Raw genomic sequence first — 21,844 nt, 5'->3', positions numbered from 1 at the left:
CAAGCCAACTGTGGCTTTTCCACCTCAATATATGCTTAGTATCAGCACACATGCAGCAACAGTTACTACAACTAGATCTGTCAGAAGCACTGAGAAGCCTCTTAGACAGCTGACTTGTTCTTTGTCAGTACAATAGGCCTGTGAGGAAAAACTAGAGCAGCCACCCACATTGAAGGCTTTAGTCTCAGAGAACCTAGAAATGGACAAAACTATCTGACAATGCTTACCTGGCCCTGAGACAGTTGCTGGATTCAAGCCCAAGTTGTACTGTGGATATGGGTGCCCTCTGGAATAGACACTTGTTTGTGGACCCGTGCTGGCCTGGGGAGGGGCGACGTGGTGAGGTGTCACAGACATCGTTGGCACTGGCTGAGGTGTGAAGAGGGAAGGCACTGAAGGCTGAGATGGTGCTGAAGGGGCAAACGATGATGGAAAGTTGGGCTGCAATTAAAAAACAAAGAACTTGCATAAATGGCTCACAGAGTCATATGCATACACAATACTAGCAGATGCAATATCTATCCCTGTCACTTCTCAGGCAACAGAAGATGCTGCTGCTGTTGGTGCCCTGAATGCACTCGATCAAAGGCCTTTCCCACCACGTAATTTGCTCAACAAGATGCGCACCACACTCTTCAGAGTATCCTCCAGCTCTCAAAAAGGATTAGTCCTCAGGAGCAAGTTCCCACATAATGCCTTCCTGGAAGCACAACCAGGAGGAAATAATGAAGGAACAATAATGGAATAATAGAGGTTGAAAGCAAAACTTTGCAAAAAGTCTTGTGCAAGAACTGAGATGAAGCCACAAAGCCATACTACACTAATTTTACTAAGATATCAGAGTAAGATGAGCATAGGAAAATGACCCCAGCCCCTTTCACCCTAAGATCTGAGATCTCAGTGGATCACTACACTTGTAACATTCTCTTCCAGGGACTGCATGTAGGACAGGGCTTTGTGAAAAGATCCTAGACAGCTTACTTTTCGATTGTCACAGAGCTTGCGTTTGCTCCAGTGAAGGTCATCAATGAGGAATTCCTCAGTGTCCACAGTTTATGTCATCTCATACTACTTCATATGCCTTCCACAACCCAGTAGCCTTCCTCCCATTTCCCAAGCCACAAACACTTGAGTTTAGGGCCTACCTTCTCTGGATGTCTGGGACCTGCTTTGTGGGCTGCTCCTTCAATGATGGAACCACCCTTGGCTGCTGTGGGTTTAATGACCCCTACATTGACACGAGTGTAGGGAAAAGGGGGTGGCTGCTGATTACCCACATTCTCTCCTTGAGCATGAAAGAGCCGGTCTCGGAGCTGTTCAATCAAGAGCTGAAACAAACTGTGCTTTAGAAGAAGCACTTTGAGAGCCCCAGATGGAAAATGCTGGGGAGGCATTTAAAGTAGATACGGACCTAAAGCACAATGAATCAAATTGCAAAACTAACCATGTCCCCAACAGTCACCAGGAAAAAAACCTCAACAAATGGAAAATGACAATCCAGGACATCACCTGCCATACTATCAGGCAGATGAAGGCTCCCTGATCCTTCCCCCAGTCTTTATAGTATTCCCTCTCCAACCCCTACCCACATTTAGGCACTAGATGGATTTATTTCAAACTGCCAGGTGACCTCCTCATTCCCTTCCTCTACCAGCTAGTTTCAAGGAGAGAAGCAGCTTCCCTGGCAAGCTGCTTCCCAGTGTTGTTCTCCATCAACCATTTTACAGTTCTATAACTCTTTCTTTTTCCTTGAATCAAAGGCACTACAAAGAAAATGCAAATTAAGACAAAACCCATATCCTGGAATTCCTTCCCCCCTCTATTCTCAAGATAGCATAACTAAGGTGAAACTTTAAGTCCTGATGCATGACAAAACCCCAGCTCTCTCTTATACAATTTCCCTCCCTATATTACTCTTTCCCACAACAGCTTGCTGCTCACTCACCTCTTTAGAGCTGCCAGGTAGGTAATTCATTGCGGCTGCCAAGCATCCTTGTGATGCCAGGAGATTGGCATACTGGGTGATTCGTTCTGCCAAGACAGGGCCTGGTGCTGGTCCCGCTCTGCCTCGGAGCATCTCAGTGGACCTGCTCAGCACCATCACCTTCTCTATAAGATCCTGAATAATCCAGGGGGAAGGAAGAAATAAGACTACTCAGAATCTGTCTAGCTTTACTGGTCCATCTCATGCTGAGACATCAGGGCCAATGTGGACAGAAGTTACTCCCCTCTGCACCAAATACTGTCACTGATGACCATTTCCTCAGATGCACTTGGAGAAAAACAGGAACCAGGAAGCAAACCCTGACATTGCTACTTTAATAGTAAAGGAAAAAAAGAAAATCAGAAGTCACAAGATTGTTCCAATCAACTGTGATCATTTTACTAGGAAGCTACAATTGTTACAGGTGATCAACTTGGAAGAATAAGGCTTAAAACCATACCAAGAGAAATTCACTAGAAAAAAGCTACTACTGCTGACAAAAGGACCAGAAGGGTTTTAGTTACTCAAAACTCCTTCAACTCCTAGTAATGAAAACAGTGTTTACAGCTGCAGAATGATACATGCTGATATCTGGCAAATGGGAGAAGGCCAGTTTCAGAAACAACTAGGAGTGCCGAAGATGCCTTTTTGTTGCTTTTACTCAGTAGTGGGATTACAAAACCAGGGAACTCTGTAGCAGAGGGCATTATCTGCAGATATCCAAGTGGAAGACTTGTCTAGCTCATTCTAGCAAGTGACAGACACAACAGGACTCAGTGACTTAGCCAGGACTAGTTTGAGTGTAACAGATTACTGAGATTAACTCAGTTGGTCAGAGCATGGAACTGGTAATACCAAGGCTGTGTGTTCAATCCCCATATGGGCCATTCACTTAAGAGTTGGACTCAATCCTTGTGGGTCCCTTTCAACTTGGGTTATTCTGTGATTCTATGAAATAATCAGTAAGAATGAAGAGAGATAGGTAACAATGGTGACTTAGAAGTCCTAATTTATCTGCAAGGTGTGACTTCCCATATGTGATCATTCTACTTGCAGTGGGAATATCATGATCCAGACTTCATTTTATTTTGCTAAGGCTGTTCTGAAGGTACACCCAGATAACTGCAGCATTAAGTTATACATGACAAGCACAGCAGCAAATGTATCCCAGGCTACTACCAGTAAAAAAAGAAGGTAGAGCTCAAACTTCCCTGACCAAAAGGAAGCTCAGTGATGACACCAGTATGTAAGAGAGGCAAGTAACTCCTGTCCATGGCTGGATTTACATGCAATGTAAACACACCAACCCTGACTGATTCAGAGTGCAAGCCTCCTTTCAAAGTAGGCCCATAATCCAGGCTAGAAGGAGATACCTGGGTGAGTACAAACAGGTCTCCACTGTCTGCTGGAAGCCAGATACCCTGATGGGAAAATGCAAACAGTTCAGGGCTACTAGACTGGCCTAAAGAGGAGTCAAACCAACATCATAGCGCCTGTACCTGTAGGGCAAGTGGTGATGAAGTCTCATGGTTTTTTACCCAGCATTCCACCAGCCTCTCCACATTGCCTGATGAGATATAGCAGAGGCAAGCATCATCGGACAGGGCTGCATCTCCCTCTGACTCCAGGCGGGCACCCAGCATGTCTAGAGAGGAAGAGATGCAGTCAACATTTAACACATTCCTCTTTGGAAGAGCCATTAACCCCAGTGCTTTGAATCTGCACCTAATTAGAATAATAGAATAATTTAGATCAGGAAAGAACATTAAGGTTGAGTCTAACTATAAACCTAGCACTGCCAAGTCCCACTAAACCAAGATTTTAAGTCCCACATACACTTATTTTTTAAATAAGTCCAGGGATGGTGACTCCACCACTTCCCTGAACAGCCTGCTCCAATGCTTGACAACCCATTGAGTGTAGGTGGTTTTCTTAATATGCCCAATTTAAACCTCTCCTGGTGCAACTTGAGGCTGTTTCCTCTTCTCCTATCACTTGCTATTTTGGAGAAGTACAACCTCCTTTTGGGTAGTTGTAGAAAGCAGTAAGGTCACTCCACTCTTCCTTTTCTCCATGCTAAACAACACCAGTTCCCTCAGCTGCTCCTCGTAAGACTTGGGATCTATACCCTTCACCAGCTCCACTGCATAACTGTTGGATTACAGAGAAATGGGAAGGAAACCCAAAGCAAACCTGGTTGAAAAAAACCTAACTTTTCTACATCTGCCAATTTTTATGTCTGCCCAAACACATAAAAAAAAAAAAAGAAATGACAGATGAATTAAGTGAAAAAAATCCAACACTTTTTTTTTTTTTTTCCCGAAAAAGGTGTGGGAATCTCCAGGCAATTGTAGGGTGCTGAAACCTGTTTTAGGTGGAATGAAGCCCACTGGACCTTTTACTGCAAACAAAATACCCTACTCTACGGAATAAAAATCACCCTCTTTATGTCTCAGCCTAGGATAGCATCTATCCCATTTTTTTCCATGCTACTTCTAGAGGTCACAGGAAATACCCACATAGACAACTTTACACCACAATTCTCAACTACAGTGCGCACCTATCACTCTCCTAACTCAACAGTCAACACTTATTTAAGTTCCAGATAGCTGTAATCATTAAGAAGTGCTTCCTTTTCTTAAGTCTATCCACTTCTTTCTGTAAGCAGCCCAGAAGTACCCTCTGCAAGGGAAATTGTATCAAAACATAGTACACTGCATACCACAGAGCTGGGTGTAGTCTTCGTGCTTTGAGTACGTTAACAAGATGGCCAATGCCTCCTTCCAGCTCTGTAAATCACATGTGCAAACAATATCTTGCCAGTTCTGCTGCACAATGGAGGAAAGCAGCTGTAAGGGAAGCAGAAGGCCTGTCAGTTACTGAAGAAAAAGGTAAGCTGACAGTCTAAGCAACAGCTCACTTTCAAACACGCTTTCCACCATGCAGAGACTACCTCACTGTACATTAAGGTCCAACAATCTCAGCATCCCTACATTAACAGCAATTGGAACCTGATGCCTCTAAGGAAAGTAAAAAAGCCCAACAAAGCACTTAAAAGAATATGGAAACAGCCCCACTAGACAAGACTAAAGATCTAACACATATCTTGTTTCAGAGCAGCTGGAATCAATGACTGGGAGCACTGTGTTAAGATATCCCAAGCTCTGTTACACTTCCCCATTTGTAAATTAATAAGCTACGAACTTCCTAGTTGAGCTGTAAAGGGGCAGTATGCACCACAGGTTACAAGCATGAGAAGCTGAGACAGAAACCATTAAAAAAAAGGAATAGAGTACAAAGACATACTATGTAGATAACATAAAATTGTCATAAAACTACCAAGATATTAGAGTAAATGTAATAGGAAATGCACAGATTCTGCTGACATTCTTCTTCCTTCATTGAAGAAAAAGCATTTCCACATATATACAGAGAAACATTTGGCAAGACAGTGCACACCTTCCCCTGCTCAGTGTGTACACAAAACCATCACTTACCACGGAGAGATTTGTTTTCCGCTTGGCAAAGTAGCGCTTCTGGGTTTCCTTTAGGAGGTTATCCCCACCAGCTATAGCTAAGATGATGGCATCAGCAAAGCGCTCTGCTTGCATGCACAGCTCCACTGCACCCTCAAAATTCCCCAACAAAAGGGCTTGGCTGATGAGGCCATCTGTATCTACAGAGGTGAGAAGCAGAGTCAACCCAAAGAGTCATCACTCAGAAGCATTGATGATGCTTGTTTTAAAGAGCAGGTAGTAAAAAGCAGTTACAGCTAAAAGCCCAGCTAAAAGAAAATTTGGAAACTCAAAAAAAAAGCCACTGAATTGACTCTAAGTCTTCCATCATCTAGAAGATTCTTCTATATTTTTAATGGGTCTCTCACCTGGGAGAAGTATTTCTATGCTCAGTGCGATATGCTGCGTAACACTTGAAGGGGTCAGATGTTTTAAAAGTATCCATCTGCTGGAATGAACTAGATTCTTCCCGGTCTCTGAATTTTCTGGATTTCCTTCCTTTCCCCTTTTCTTAAGAGGGCAGAAACATTCTTTATGTAACATACCTTCTGTGACAGGAATCTCCAATGTGCTCATATTCTGTGGGATGAGGTTATCAAAAAAGGCTGAAGAGGAAGAAACAGCAGCTACATCATCGCTGGAATTCATCAAAAGCTGTGCAAAAAGTGCAAGAGCTTATTTAATTCACTGCACACACATAGTCTACCCAAAACAGTTTATTGGATTACAGGGTGGGATGGGGCTGCTCTCCATTTGGTTGTGCACGCTCATATAAATCTAATTTCAATTTGGAAACTCCTGTCACTGCACAATCAATCTGCACAGTTTCACAAGGGAAGCAACAAGAGCAGTGCTGCAATTGTCAAAGCTTAGGAGATTGATGGTGCAAGACATGCAATGCCAACAGCACTGCTGGGCAGCATTCATCAACTCAACTGTCAGCCCTTGGGCAAGCTGAACTATTTTGGATGGAACGGAGACAAGAACAAGTAATATCTGTAAATAACAGCTTGGATCACAGCTATGTGTGGTGCTTTACTGAAATGCAGGACACAATTGCTACTCCTAGAATATCTCAGCCAGTGTTTGAGGCTTCTGATGATTACTAATCAGAGGATATAAGTTATAGATACCTCAGAGGAGAAAAATTTACAGTGGACCAGGCCTTGGAAGGCATCTGAAGATGGACAGCCCAAAATTTTGTGAAAATACATTTCAGAGGATTGAGGTGAAAAAGAAAGAAAAGCCACAGCAGAAGCTTAACAGAGGAAATCCAGAACAGTAGCTTCAAGTTAAGCTGGGGTGAGGCTAATTCTACCACTGAAGAAATCAACACAGGCGAAGCAAACCTGCTTGCAGGAATAACAGCCAGGAGTCCTTCATTGTTCATTGGTTAGTTTTAAAGCCAGAAGGGAAAGTCATTATAATTTAGTCTGACCCTGTGAGGGTCTGACAGGCCTGTGAACTACCCTCTGTAATGCCAGCATTGAGCCCAACAAGTTGTGGCTGGAATTAGACCTTCCAGTTCATTCTGCCCTCCTCTGCTCTCCCAAGCTGGCAAGATGTACAGGACATACCTGATCTGGTGCAGCATTTGTATCACCTGCCTCAGGAAGGGGCTGTTTATCTGGGATCCCATTACTCAAACATGAGGCAATCTAGAAAAGCACAGACACACACAGAGTAAAGCAAAGTAAGCACCTGGACAGCAAAGCTACCAAGAGACTGGCAAGTCCCAGACACAATTCCCCCAACTCTTTCACCTGTTTGAAAACTTCCATCTCACCCTGTTCCTGGCTGTCTCCCTATCAGTGACTGTTTATCCTTTTCAGAGCATTATCCATCACTACTACGCCAGACTGTCCCCACCTGTCACCTTCTTCCTGGTTGAAGAATCCCCTGAGATGCAGAGAGCTGAATACTAAAAGAAGCTCTCACAACTGCACTGTTGCTGAACACTTCCCAGCGCACCAACAACTGAAAGCAAGATAACTGGGCTCAAGACCCCTTTGGCTTGATTCAGTACAGCTACAGTTACACCCTTTCAAGTGCTTGCATTTGCTTTTTAGTGGGGTATACTTCATGTGACTCCCAGCTGAAATTTCACACATTGGTCATTTTTGTGCTATGAGATCACTTGCTCAGTTCCAGTAGGACCCTACAACTACCTTGCAGCAGCTGTAGTCCTGTAAAGGTTTCTATCTTTCGAAAATACCCCTTACCTTTTTTTGCAGATCCTCTTTACTGTAGCCCAGCAGCTTGAGAAGTTTAGTCCTTGACTCCTGCTCCAAATTCACCTGAGAGCCAATGGATATGAAAAAGACAAAAAAAATATGTAAAATCATAGATATCTACACACTGACAATAGGTAGCTGCTTCTGACAGCAGCAAATTTCAGAGCTCAGTTTATAGATAAAGAATTCAACTATGAAAAGTCCACTTTACACTTTATTGTGTAAAGATGTATAGTATTTAAGTTACAATCATGATAAAAGGGCAAAACTCAAGTTTGCCACAGTTACAACTGAGGTACAACTGTGTATCAAGACCATGACTGTATACATACCTAGTGTACTTGGTCATTAATTGCCTGGATAGTCTAGGAATTGCCAAGCTAATCTCTTCATAGAGAAAATTGATTGATTTGAATCTGGATGAAACTGAGACAAGGTGGTTGCCTGAATTGCTAGCTGGCTTCACAAGAGTTAGTTAACTGTTACAGAAGCTCCCTGGATGAGGATTTCAGACACTCCCAAAAATTCCCACAGGCTGCACACAGTCTAAATGACAGGCACTATTTATGTGCTTTAATGCATGATTTACATTCTGCAATGAGAATCTGTCTGTCTCAGTTAAGTCCCATGCTGCTTCTTCTACATAACTGATCAAACTGTACATGTATAAGATACTTGTAAACAGTCCATTTCGGAAACTGTTCCTGCAGAAGTAGGAATGGTGCTGCAGGACACTTTTCTACAGAAGCCTAGTTTGTAGTTTAAGACAATCAAGTGTAATATATCCTTTATGTGCTGAAGTGGTCTCTCAGGACCACACACCAGATGGATTATAAAAAGTGACTAAAAATGACAGTTTGATGTGTCTCATTTAATGCAACCAAAGACACTGTTGCGGTGGAGACCACTTTCACCACCTAGGTTAACAGCTGGCCATCCTGTTCAAGATTTCCCATGCAAATATAATACTATGGCAAGTATCTAAATACACACAGTCTGCTACAAGTGTCTGTAAACCACTTCCAAGACTAAGCTCTGCCTCTTCAGAAGGACGACCTCTTCTTATTACCAAACTCTCATGCTACCAAATTGTCCATGAAGGCTAGTCAGTCCTCATGCCACCACAGCTCTCTCCTTTGTTCTAGGGTATCTCATTGTCCATTTGCATTTCACCTTGAAAAATAATAATATACAGCTCCACAGGTTGCAGGCAGATATAGCTTGGCAGTGTGTTGAGATGAAAAGATCCTGTTTCGGGAAGCCCAAACAAGTCCACTGAAAAGACCATTCCTAATGAAAACCAAGACAATCTCCAACACCTCAACTTTCTTTAGAATAATAATAAGCATATTCATTCAATTCCATGTTATATTTTAAAGAACAGGAATATAAAGGGCTAGAGAGGACCATATTCCATCCGAGGACCATAGAAGAACTGACCTCTGTATTTCACCACTGCCATCCTACCTTTAAGAAGTTCCAAAGGTTCTCATCAAATGGCAACTTGGCTGTCTGGATCTTGCCCTGGCAGTAATCAAGGAGGTTCCCTGACTGCAAGGCCATCTGCAGTTCTTTGGATCGGAGTAGGAATTCAGTTTCAGTAGTGACTTGACTGATGAATACCTGGTGTGGATAAGTCTGCTGCATTTGCTGTCCAGGAGCTTTGGTAAAACCAAAGGTAATCAGTTTTCCTCCAAACTGAGAATGACAAAGGGAGACACAATAAGTATTCTTATAAACAAAGGTAAAAGCTACTCAGTTCTTCATTTAGCAAGGCAGACCCAAGCTCCAGCAGTGATCATAAGGAACCCAAGAGTTTAGTGTGCATGGATGGTATGAGCACTGAGGGAGCTCTTCATTATGAACCCTTCAGCTGAACTGAACACTGATAAATTTGACACTTGTGCATATCCGATCAGGCCTAGCCAATTGCAAGTGCCAGAGAGGCACAGAGGAAGAAGTACCATTGAGCAGAACTGTTAGTTCTTTTGTTACATGGAGAGGCAGACTGCAATGATAAAAACCATCAGGTGAAGAGCAGGCACTAGACAGACAAAGAACAAGTCAAGCAACAGGCTAAAAGAACAATTCAGCTGTCCAGTTTAGGAGCAAAGATGTAAGGAAAATTAAATGCCTGGATAGGAAGGAGACAGAGGAGAATGGGAATACATGCCAGCCTGCAAGGACAGCTTTTACAAATTTTTCTCCAATTCTGTTAACTTCTACTTATAATCTCCCATTCTCCACTACAGGACTCTTTCTTGTTGGAAATATATCTGAATATTGAGGATTGTGTCACAATCCTTGTGTCACAAGACAACACATCTATTGCATTTTCAGCTAAGGATGCTCCATTCACTTACTGCAAATGAAACCCCCACAGGTCTGCGAATCCACTTGGGTGGCTTTCTTAATGGTGGAATCAAGGTGGTCTGAGTTACTTGCTCTGGCACCTGCAGAGGAGGAAGACTCTGTCCTGTGCCAAAGGGATCCAGGTTGTTGAAGGAGGAAGAGATCTAGAATTAGATGGAAATAGGAGGAAAATATAATTCAATTCCTCTCTGTATGGAGTATGCACAAAAAACTGTTGCTTAGGAACTAGTTACTTTCCACACTGATAAAGAACGAGGCTAGTACAGCACTTCTTTCTGGAATACCACCAAGTCCCTGTGCAAGAGAAATGGCATTTCAAAACAGTTTCAGCAATTGTTTCTCAAGAAAGTTTTGCCCAAAGAGATTTTCAAGTAGTTTTTCCTTAGCAAGATGCAAATTTCCTAAAAAAAACCCTGCTAGGCCTAGCACCCTGCTCAAAGAGAGGAGTTGCAAAATGACTTGTTTTATGCAAGATAATGACAACATATGGTCAAAAGTTGTCCAGCTTATTTCTTGTTTTTTTCTCACAAAGGAATTCTGACTCCCTTTGTGTTGCTGGAGTCTTTTAAATGGGTTAGTTTCAAGGACTGTCTCAAGCTTTTTTGGCTCCGATGAGACTGATGAAATAAAACCTTCTTGTCTAGACAAAAAAGTGTCCAAAGTGGCCTGCTGAGACAGATTTCTTACACTTAGGGAGTCAGTGAACATATATAAAATGCTGTTCACAAGAACTTTTAATTTTTAACATTGTTTGCATAGATTTGTTGTTTGCTATAAATAATCCTGTTCAAGTTTGACTGGACCATAGGGAATAGCTTTATAATTCAGCTAACCAGCATACCTGAAGGGAGGCAACATCAGGCTGATCAAGCTAAGGTTGCTAAATCTTAGAATCACAGGCAATGTTTTGTCTTTCTTCAGAGGAAACCAATTCCAAAGAAAGAATATTTCTTGAGGAACAGCTTATATCCAACAGATCAAACACCCTAAACCTTAAAGAAATAAATATACACAACCAGGTCTGCAATAGAGTTTCTGTCCTGAGACTATTGAATTCATAAGAGAGAGACCTCTTGGTCACAAACTCCCTGTCACCATAACTGTCATTATCTCCTGCCTGTGTTCTTGCTTGATATTAAATTTATTCAGGGATTATTCAACACTACTGTTCCCCAATTTTGAACAGTGGAAGTGTGGTGCATGCACATGAAGAATGCAGAGAAAGAAAATTCTCCATGGGTTAAATAAATCCTTAATCTCCCACAGCTGTTGCTTGATAAAGTATTTTCTGTCTCTTGCAAATCCTATGAAACTGAACTCAGTCAGCTGTAAATGACTATATAAATAACACTTAAGCCAGTTCATACGTATTCTCTTAAAACCTGTATGGTAAGGCATTTGTTGGCTGGCACAGAGGGAGGGAATTAAAAGACTAGACACCAGATTAAAACTAAAATTTTAGACAGTAGTGACATTCAATCTGTTCAGAGTTTGCTCATCTATTCATTGGCTAAGTAATGGGTTTCAGTATCAAAAATATTAACATGCTTGAAGTTGTAATCAAAAGACTTGAGGAAAATTGCTAATAGTGTTTTATAAGCCACTTTATAAAATTACCTTCTAAACTAATGAAGAATGACATATCCTATTAATTAATATCAATGTATTTAATGTTAACCTAATGAAAAGAAAAGCTTGTGTACTGCTTTATTTTTAGTCCAATAGTAATAACAATAAAATGTATCTTAACATCACAACTGTGCTTGCTCTTGGTTCTCTTTACACACCTTGTCAGAGGCAATGTGGTCTCTCTTTGGGATCTGGTGGGATTATTAACCCCGCACACAGGTAGCTTCTGGTTCCCACACCATACAGCCATAGGTCCAGGTGTGTGGGACAGGCTGCATCACTTAAAAGTGACCCTGTTACACATGTCGTGCTTCCACCACTCTAAGCTGTCATGAGAGAAACTGCCTGTCACAGTCTAACACAGTCACAGGACTTTACCTTGTCAGCCTGTGTCTTCTGCTGAGCTTCTAAGTTCCCACCCATAACAGAATAAATGTTGATCCACCCATCAAAAGTGGCAGCAGAGAAGACTGAAGGATTCCTGGGACACCACTGGACATCAAAGCACCACTGACTCCTAATGGGCAACTCATACACCACCTATCATAGAAAGAGAGAAGATAGAAGCACAACACAAATAGCCTCCTGCTTTTCCCAAATTACTTGCCCACAGCAAGCCTGTCACTTTGTTAAAATGTCACCATTGCATACGAAAGTCTTATTTTTGCTTCCTGAAGGGTGCATTTACAACCAAATTATAGCACATTGAGTCCAAAGAGCTGAAAGTCACAGAAAACTCATGTTAAACTGGATTCTGATTGTAGAACAAAAATCCAAAAGTGAGAAGTCATTTTTGCTCTGCTTTCTGAGTTCTACTGTATCAGAGTACTATAGCATTGTCACATTTGCTATTAACCAAGGGAGAGATGACAGAAAACAACACAATGCAACCAGAAGTCAAGAGGCAAGAATGTGTCATGAGCAAGAACACAGAAAGAATAGTGTGGAGTAACAAATGTGACAAGGAAAATAAAGAGCCTAAAGAAATAGAAGAAGACAGGAATGTAATAGCCGCACATGAACTATGAAGGACATTGCAGCCAACAAGTTTATGGTTCAGCATTCAAAAAGCCAAAGTTCAGTTCATGGCCCAGTCACAGACTTTCTGCCTGATGCCGAGCAACTCATTAACACAGCCTTGATTTTAAACCTCTCATTTGTAAAATGAACATATTTCCTTTATGGTTTACAGAAACAAAGCATAGACAATCACAGCTTTGTTTTCCGTGGGAACATGATCTCTGTTTTCTGTTCCAGATAGAAGCAAATTAATATAATTTGCTTATATTAAAATCTAGATTGCCAAATAGAAAAACTAAAAGCAAATCCCAAGAAACCAAACATCCCCCAAACCCAAAGAAACCAATACTTCCCTCAAACTTAGGAGATCAGCCATTCTGTATAACTGTATTAATCCTTAATACTGCAAAGCTTCCCAAATTTTCACTTGAAAACTTGCTGTTCATTGGTACCAAGTCAAAAAGAACCCCCTAACAGTAGTTTATACACAAAAGTCTAATTTTAATTTGGACTCTGCAAACCTACAGCAGCATGCATAAAGATAAGTCAGGCACACTAATTTTTTTTTTTTAAGTTTTCCACTAAAAGACAGTGAAAATATTTTTATAAAAATTAGACATCAGGAACGTTTCAGAGTCTGAATCTCTTCTAACCACTAGAGATCTAGACTAAGCGAGCATCAAATCCCATGAAACTACAAAAGCAGTATTGCATGCATTCTAGGAAAACAGATTCATTTTTTTCCTTGTCTCCAAGGCAAAAGTGGTCAGCTGAGTGATACTGTCCCATGAAATTAATCTAGCACGGGGCTCCCATCTGGACTTTGCTCAGTATTGTTAGAGCACTTTCCCCATGCTATCATCAAGATCAACTGCATTGTCCAAAGTTCAGTTTTATCCAGGATCTCTGCATTGAATGAATGGGTGTGCATAAAAAAAATTTTAAACAACCCCACTTTAATTCAGGTGATACCTAAATATACCAAGTATGGTAATTCTGAGATACATGACTAGATAAGCACATACATGTGAAACAATTTTACTACAAATAAAGTCTACATGCATTGTTTAACTACACTGTTCCCTTTTCAGTGACCCTCTATAACATATGCTCCTTGGTCTCCTTCAAATTTCCTCCCAAATGAACTTACTATTCTAGGAGACGGAAAAAAAAGAAGCACATGGAAAGAGAGAACACTGAAGTGTGATCATAGCAAGAGTAATCATAAATAGTTGAAACTAAATTTTAATTAAAAGTTTTCTTCCCTCTCTGATACCTGGACAAAGATGTATCAGCAAAAACCTATTTCAGTCTGGATACGGACCACACTCCTTCACTTCAGAACGAGTACATAAGACATGCTTGAGGGAATTACATTGGCACTCCACAAGGATAAAGGGAAGGACACACACACAGCAAAGTACACAATATAAAGCAGACCATGTGTACTGATAGCTCTGGTTACATACCTCCCCCAGACTTGGGTTCCAGCACAAGATCCGGTTGTCTTTGGCACTACTCAACAGCAGTTCAGGGTCAGCCTGGCACCAAGAAACAGAGAGAACTCCCCTAAAATAGATCAGAAATAATTCAGTCGTATTTCCTGTACAGTTTGTTCTGCCATCCAGTCACTAAGAAAGCACTGTGCACCAGCACCTTGGCTCAAAAATGCTAGTTCTCACCTCTACCTTCAACCAGATTGACCTGGGAAAGAAAGCAAGCCCAGGAGAAAATCATAGCTCCCCAAAGTCCAGAATCCCAGCTGTCTGCCTTGAAAAGATGCAACACAACATGCAAGTCCTCACCTGGTGTGCCCTTCCAGCTGGCTAAGAGGAGAGGTAGCAAAGCGTAAGTCCCATATTTGGATCACTGGCAAACGGTCATCCTCAGAGGAAAGGACTAGCTGGGTTGCAACTTCCGGATGCCAGGCCATTCCTGAGCAATGCATCTAGGGACAAAAATAGCACAGGCTGAAAATTCAGCAATGCAAGTTGGCAATAGCACAAATGGGCCAAAGCCATGTCATTCTGTACTGAACTCGCCTAGAATGCTTGACATAAACCAAGTCTAGTAATGTCTTGCTCCAAGCAGCAAGTATTTCTACTGTCTCTTCACAGCAAAAAAAAAAAACCCACTAACCACATAGAAGTCAAAGTCCAAAGTTGACCTAGGAAGAAAGCTCAGAGGCTTCTCAAAAATGAGTTGTGAACACAGAAACTGAATGCAAGAGTGAATGAATTTTAAGAACAGTAAGGGGTCTTGTTTCTCCATTTCATTCAGGAAAGAAGAAAAAGAGGTGCTTTGATGCTACATCTCCAAGAGAACTAGTTCCAACAGCTCCTAGAATAAAACCACTTGTCCCAAGATTCTGTGCCACTGCTTTGTAGTCACATGTGGCACGTTGTAAGCTAGTTAGAAACGCAGCCTTTTCTCCACTCACTCTGTTGCTGTGGTCACTGACTTTGATGATGGGCTCATTCTTCCTGAGGTCCCAAACCACAGCCTTGCCGCTGGGGTGAGCAGAGGACAGGATATGCTGCACCTGCCGATTCCAGGACACCACACTGATATCTTCATGTGGCTGCCAAGACAGGAAAGGCCACACATCCATTATTCCCAAGCTGAGGGAACACTCACAGGAGTCTGTCAATAGTTTAACTGAGGGATTAGGGATTTGATGATACATAGATTCCTCTCTTCAACTGCTGATCAGCTAACTGGAAATACCAACAGCACTAACCAGAAAGACTAGGGAAAGTCCTTTACTCAGAGTACAGTGGACAGTAAAATTGTATAGGGCAATGTCACCTGGAAAAGTACCTCTGCATTTGAGGAACAGGCACTGGATTCTACATTGGCCAAATGCGTTATAAATCACTCCAGAGAGAACTGCAGCTAAGCACATATAGATGTTTCTACCCAAATTTCTCAGATGAACTTAAATGGAAAAATGACCTTGTGCAACATTTCAGGAGTGCAGTGAGACGGAAAATTATGAAGTATTCATGACTAATTGCTGTTACTGTTTCTACTGCAATGCAGGAGATAGGCAAGGAAACAAACAGAAGACTTACTGGAGGAAAAAAACTGTCCTGCATTTACTGAAGTTTACTATATTTTTCTACTTTCAGGAGTTGATTGCCCTGAATAATAAAATAAGCATCAGAAGATCAGAAACTTCTTCCTCTTCAAACTCGGGAAATATTATCTAGGAGCAATAGCCAAGATGCATTTAATGGCTCACTGGCTCTGCTAGGGATATGACTTTCATGAGATATGAAAAGCCTCAGCTGAAGCTCGAAATAAATTCATTCCTCAGAGAAGGTCCAATAAACCTTCTTAATCCATCACACATGCCCCAGCTGGATCACAAGATAAACTGGTCAGTTACTTGATTCAAATCCACAAAGAGCTTACCCATCCATGCAAAGTGCATCCTTCCAGAGCTTGCCAGTCTACCTTCCCTCCCTTTACAACACTTCTTCCACCCCAAGAATGAAACCAATCAGTCTCTTCTGATTCATCTTTCTCCTGACAGACTTCAAAGTCATTCCCATTTCACAGACTGACTAGGCTAGGATGTCTCCACACACATCTTTTTGTCTTGCCTACTGAGATACAAAACTGCACGAGTATTGCCCAGAGGAAAACTCATTTACCTGTGATTTAGTCCCTGGAGTCATAGGCACACTGAAATTATTCAAGTCCCAGATGAAAATTTCAGAATCATTGGCTCCAGAAGCCAAGAGATTACTCTGCAGAAAAAATAAAAGGAAAAGCTCAGCTGAGATTCCTGCTCACAGATTTCTTAAAAATAAATGGAAGCAAAACCCCCAAAATCTTCCAAAGTGAGATGAGAGCTGTGTTTCACAGCCACGGGCATGCATAAAGATACTAACTGGATTATAAACCAATTACATCTCTGGCCTCCGTGCCATCCATTGCAGCATAGTACAGACACGTTTAAAATGTGTCTGTTTTGTGCAGATGGCTGCTGTTAATCACAATGAAATTCTGCCACAGGCTTCGAAGCCACCATGCCTGGCATCAAGGACATTTCTTCTGAGAAGATGCAAGTTTCTCACAACCAACTGCAGATAATTTTTCATTTGCCTCTGTGCTACAACAAGAAACATGTTCTATTCAGTCCTCATTTATGTTGCAGTCCTTTCAAATGTGATCAGAGCTCCACTGAGTTAAACACCAACTGAACAAATAAAAAAAATAAAAGTTTTGATTTCGAAAGGACAATGGTTTGACATGTAACAATATTACAAGACATGTTTTTATAGAGAGGTAAGTGATTTGAACAAGGTCACAGGGGAATTCAGAGACAAAGCTGTGAAAAGAACCCAAATCTGAATCTCAAACCTGTCTTGTGTGACAACTACTGTGCCTCTTAAGTTAGAACTTGTCCCTTTATTTATGAATCTATACACAGCACTTTATGACTCTATACACAGCACAGTATTTTCTAACATGGAGATGAACTTTCCTTTGGTATCTTAATGTTACACACCTGAAAAGGGTTGAAGTCAAGGGCTCGAACAGGACCTGAATGCTTCTCTGTCTGCGCCATGACAGGGTCACCCTTCGAAGCCAAGACGCGGTGCACGCTGTACATTGTCAGGACTCCGTTATCACCTCCACCAATGATCACTCCTGAGGACTCCGCAGACCCATTTCCAAAGTTCCCCCAGATCAGCTTATGAAACCTAAAATAAGAAGAAAATAAATCTGGTATAGGCTATGATGTTTGGTGGAAAGCAAAACACCCTCTTCATTATCAAAACTCACATCCATGTTTCAACCTATCAAACGCATCCATCAGTCTGCACTTCAAACAATCATCTCCCTTTGAAGAGAACTGTGGCTTTTTCATGCAAAAAAAAAGAAATAAGCTTCCTTCCAATGGCTTTTCATGGGAATTTAAAAAGGAGAAGCTTGCCTCTATTTTTTTTTTGGCTGTTTTATTGTTTGTTTAAAACTTTTAGGACTTCACATGGGATTTGATGGGTGAAATCCTCTAGACTACACTTTACTGAAAATTAGTTAAGAGATTTATGTGCCTTCATTTCCAGAGTTGTTATCTGAAAAATATGTTTACACCCTTTTAAATCTGCTAGTTAGAAATCCAGGCTGTGTTTTACACTGAGGGCAGATGTCCCCCACACTGATAAGCCTAAGAAATCATCTTGTTTCAAAAAGCTGGAAAGTAAGTTTCATTCTCTCTATAGTCTCTTCAGGGCAAATTGTTAGCCCCAGCAAATCCACATTATACAAATGTCTCTACTGACTGACTACCATACAAGTGATTTTAGATTTCTCTAAGAGTCCACCTGCTCTACTTTTATACCCAATATGATCTGTATCAACAAAAATGTTCCATTTCTGAAGAGAGGTCAGTTGATTCAAAAGGTCACTTTATATGCTGCAAACATTATCTCCTCCTCTCCTTTCTTGCACCAGAAAACCCTTTTCAGTTTCATTAATTGATACATCAGCATGAACGTCTAGTACCTGTTTGAGGCAGGAAGTGATCCTTTCTGCTTCATGTCCAGAGAGGGATCCCTGAAGTCAACCTCAAATATTTCCAAGGTGGCATTTGTACTGAAGGATGCATCCAGCTGTTGGGCAGATGTTCCTAGCAGAAGTACAAGGGCAACACAAGTGGGCATTTTTATCAAAAGCACAAGATACAAAAAGAGAAAGGCACTGAAAACCTGTTCTTCATAGTCAACGCATCCTTGGTGTTGTAATAGTTCAAAAGAGGACATGTCTGAACACCTCAGAAAAAGGAATCAACAATTAAGACAAAGACTTTGAAAGAAATTAAAAGCTCTTCAGGAAATTCTGGTCACCAAGGTTAATGTTACACAGATAATTTTCTTTCTCGGGATAAGTGCAACTCATGCACCCTCCTCCAAGAAACTATGGCTTTTGATATTAAGTTCTTCTCTAAATTACAAATGCACTGACATTATGAGATGCAGCTACAATTATGATCCCAAGTACTTCTGCATACTGCTCCTCAATCATGACATGTCTTAATCAGACCTTGTAAACCTACTCTACAGAATAAGTTCTTCAACTCTAAACAACTAAACATGCCTCAACAACACACAGACAGATAGCAGTCACAAACTGGTAGCTTCCTTCTTTCTCCTTATTCTTATGGAATAAAAGCTACAAGTTGATTTAACATTATCTAGTGGGACACTGCCAGGCAAACTGTCCGCCAGTTACCACAGGGATGCTTACAGCATGGAAAGTGCCCAAAGGACTATTAAAAAGCAGTACAATTTATGAAACTACACAGCTTCTGATCTAAAGCAAACTGAAGCCAAGACCTGTGGTTCAACCAAAACCTTGGCCTTGTTCTCTGCAAACTTCCCCAATGCAAATCCTTTCCAGAGGCTGCAGTTCTTCACAAACTAATCCAGTGTGGGTCCCCTCCATGGGGTGGTCTTTTAGAACAGATTGCTCCAACTTCAGTCTCCCATAGGGTCACAAGTCCTGCCAGCAAACCTGTTCCAGCATGGGCTCCTCTCTCCATGGGGCCACAGGCCCTACCAAGAGCCTGCTCCAGGGTGGGCTTTCCATAGGGCCACAGCATCCTTTGGCATCCACCTGCTTCAGCACGGTGGATTGTAGCTGGGTATCTGTTCCACCATGGACCTCCATGGGCTGTGGGGGTGAGAACCTGCCTCACTAAGGTCTTCACCAAGGGCCACAGGGGAATCTCTGCTCTGGCACCTGAAGCACCTCCAGCCCATCCTTCTGCATGGACCTTGGTGACTGCAGCATTGCTTCTCTTACATATTCTCACTCCTCTCTTGTGCTTCAGTTGCAGATGGCATTTTTTCTCCCTCTTATTAACTGTGTTATCTCAGAGGCACTGCCACTGCCGGGCTCGGCCTGGGACAGCAGTGGGTTCATCTGGAAGGAGGCTGGCCCTGGCGCCAGCAGACATGGCAGGAGCTCCTAGCAGCTCCTCACAGGAGCCACCCCAGCTACCAAAGCCTTGCCATGCAAACCCAACAAAACCACCAGAGCCGTCTGCTCCACACAGACAAACTTGCCCACTGCCAACTCAGTGAACAGGCTCACTTTCTGCTTCAGTAAAGAAAATTACTGTAAGAATAGTGATTAATTAATGAAATCAACAAAATAAAAGTTAAAGTCTTAAAAAAGTAATGAAAATGGAATATTAACCAAAACAGGAAACTTTAGGGAGAAGAGGTTTATAGTATTTGATTGTCAAGCTACATGATTATGACTGAAGACAGACAAGTACAAGTGACTTTAAACAAACATTACTTAACTTTTTTCCCCCCACAGGCACAGGACGTGTGTAATGCATAACAGCAAGCAGTGTTGGAGTCCATACAGTCTTAATTAGAAATCAAAAAATCATGTATTCAACCTTTGAAAAATCACTCACATTTAAAATGTCAAAGTTGGGTATAGAAGTAATTCTCTACCGTTTTAAAAAAACATAAAAGCTGTAATGCTTTTGGTATATTGCTTGTAAGTTTTCCAGAGACTATCAAGGTGGAAACTGTTGAAAGCTAAAACCCATACAACTCTACATAAAATTTTTCTGGGATTCATACTCTAATATTCACAAATTGTGAAGAACTTTACCTGTTGCTAGGTAAATAGGGTGGTTGTTTGCCGGACTCCATGCCTGCACAGCTGTTCGCTCAATTTCTTTTAGCTTCATTTTCTAGACTCTGAAAGAAATTTCACACAGAGTTTAGAACAGAGAGATACAGTTGATGTGAAAATATTCACATCAGAAACATGATGAGAACGCACTGCTCTCAAAACAGTGAAGTTACTTGCTACTTCCTGAGGCAGCGAATACTGGAATAAATCAGGATATTTAAGAATTCTTTAAAAACCCCCCAAACCCCACCCAAAATCCCACTGACCCCAGATTTTCTTTCATATATAGATCTCTTTTTCATGTGTCCCAATTACAGGAGTTTCAGAAAAAAAGGGGATCTAAATTAACATACTCAAGTCTTCACTGCAGGCTGGTTTAAATCAGCTGCAGAAATTAATTTAAACAAATGTATTTTGATCTAGCACTAGCTGCTCTCTCCTAACAAGCTAATATTAGTATATACATAAGCAAAAAGGGAGCAGAAGGAATCTCAGGGCAGGCTAAACTCCAAGCAGAAAAGTGACGTGGCAACATAAAACAAAGTGCAATGCTATTGTGTGCCAATTCAGTTAATGTACTTTGTTCTCGCTCCTCCAAAAAGCAAAAGGAAAAAAAATAATTTGATTTTCTCTTTGAGCCAGCAAATGGTACAAGGTGAGAAGTAATCCACAAGTAACTACTGAGTTTCAATCTCAGCACTGACAGCAACTCTTTATTTACTCAGGATAGATGGAGCAACACCTGTAAAATGAGAACAAAATCTGCCCAAGTGTCTGGAGAGAGATTAGTTGGGCAACTATGTAGCAAGTTAACTGAAAATCAAACATCAACAGCAGGCAGCTGGGAGGCTGCAAAACTGAGTATAAAGACAAATTATTACAATACAAATTATTCTTCTGAGCAGGATCCCATTCTTACTAAGGAGAAAGCACCCTGTGCTCCATTCCTGACCACAAACAGGCCTTCTAAGCATCATAAATGACGTGTGGACATTCACAGGCTGGTGGGGTCACTCTCATGAGCGGTGCCTAAACATTTTGAGCTTGGCTGCACTGCAGTCTTTTAACTCTAGCTAAACAGAACTGTATGCTTAGATGATACCATGCTGAATAAAGTAAAACTGTCAGCAGGCAGCACAGCAAAACCCCCCGCATCTTGTCAGTTTGCTGTGATTAACCTCCTGGTTACTTGACACTGTTTGTGTAAACCACAACCTGCATCACATGCCCCTCTGTTCAGATGCAGGGCTTATAAGAAACTGTGGCCTCCCGGGGCCCTCACAAGGGGGAAGTTTGGTCAGCATTACTTCTTGGCCTTGGACCTCCCAGCTAATAATTCTACACCTCTTTTTAGGGTTTCTTCTGCCTCACGAATCAGAAGTTAAGGACATCCTTTCTCTCTCTCTCTCCCCCATGCA

The 21,844-nt window shown here is 41.6% G+C and overlaps 1 protein-coding gene across 6 annotated transcripts in view; it reads right to left on the bottom strand.

The window, feature by feature from the left end:
• Positions 1-21,844, bottom strand: part of SEC31B (SEC31 homolog B, COPII coat complex component) — a 35,144-nt gene that overhangs the window by 10,186 nt on the left and 3,114 nt on the right. For 5 of the 6 annotated variants that reach the window (XM_068197503.1, XM_068197506.1, XM_068197507.1 and 2 more), the window contains exons 2-20: positions 20,403-20,491; positions 18,276-18,399; positions 17,275-17,470; positions 16,415-16,510; positions 15,196-15,336; positions 14,561-14,703; positions 14,225-14,324; positions 12,114-12,275; positions 10,097-10,249; positions 9,201-9,431; positions 7,722-7,796; positions 7,077-7,157; positions 6,045-6,153; positions 5,482-5,660; positions 4,707-4,833; positions 3,484-3,629; positions 1,946-2,119; positions 1,146-1,328; positions 228-441 (exon numbers count right to left, since the gene is read on the bottom strand). In XM_068197503.1, coding sequence (XP_068053604.1) covers positions 228-441; positions 1,146-1,328; positions 1,946-2,119; positions 3,484-3,629; positions 4,707-4,833; positions 5,482-5,660; positions 6,045-6,153; positions 7,077-7,157; positions 7,722-7,796; positions 9,201-9,431; positions 10,097-10,249; positions 12,114-12,275; positions 14,225-14,324; positions 14,561-14,703; positions 15,196-15,336; positions 16,415-16,510; positions 17,275-17,470; positions 18,276-18,399; positions 20,403-20,481 — 2,713 coding nt within the window. In that variant the 5' untranslated portion in view covers positions 20,482-20,491. Of the gene's footprint in view, positions 1-227; positions 442-1,145; positions 1,329-1,945; positions 2,120-3,483; positions 3,630-4,706; positions 4,834-5,481; positions 5,661-6,044; positions 6,154-7,076; positions 7,158-7,721; positions 7,797-9,200; positions 9,432-10,096; positions 10,250-12,113; positions 12,276-14,224; positions 14,325-14,560; positions 14,704-15,195; positions 15,337-16,414; positions 16,511-17,274; positions 17,471-18,275; positions 18,400-20,402; positions 20,492-20,779; positions 20,805-21,844 lie in introns of those variants that run through there. The other variant, XM_068197505.1, reaches the window with a different exon arrangement.

The sequence above is a fragment of the Anomalospiza imberbis genome, chromosome 8 (assembly GCF_031753505.1).
Source record: "Anomalospiza imberbis isolate Cuckoo-Finch-1a 21T00152 chromosome 8, ASM3175350v1, whole genome shotgun sequence".
In the NCBI taxonomy this organism is placed as follows: Eukaryota; Metazoa; Chordata; class Aves; order Passeriformes; family Viduidae; genus Anomalospiza; species Anomalospiza imberbis.
The sequence above is the reverse complement of the archived record's forward strand: the minus strand, read 5'-3'. Positions and strand labels throughout refer to the sequence as shown.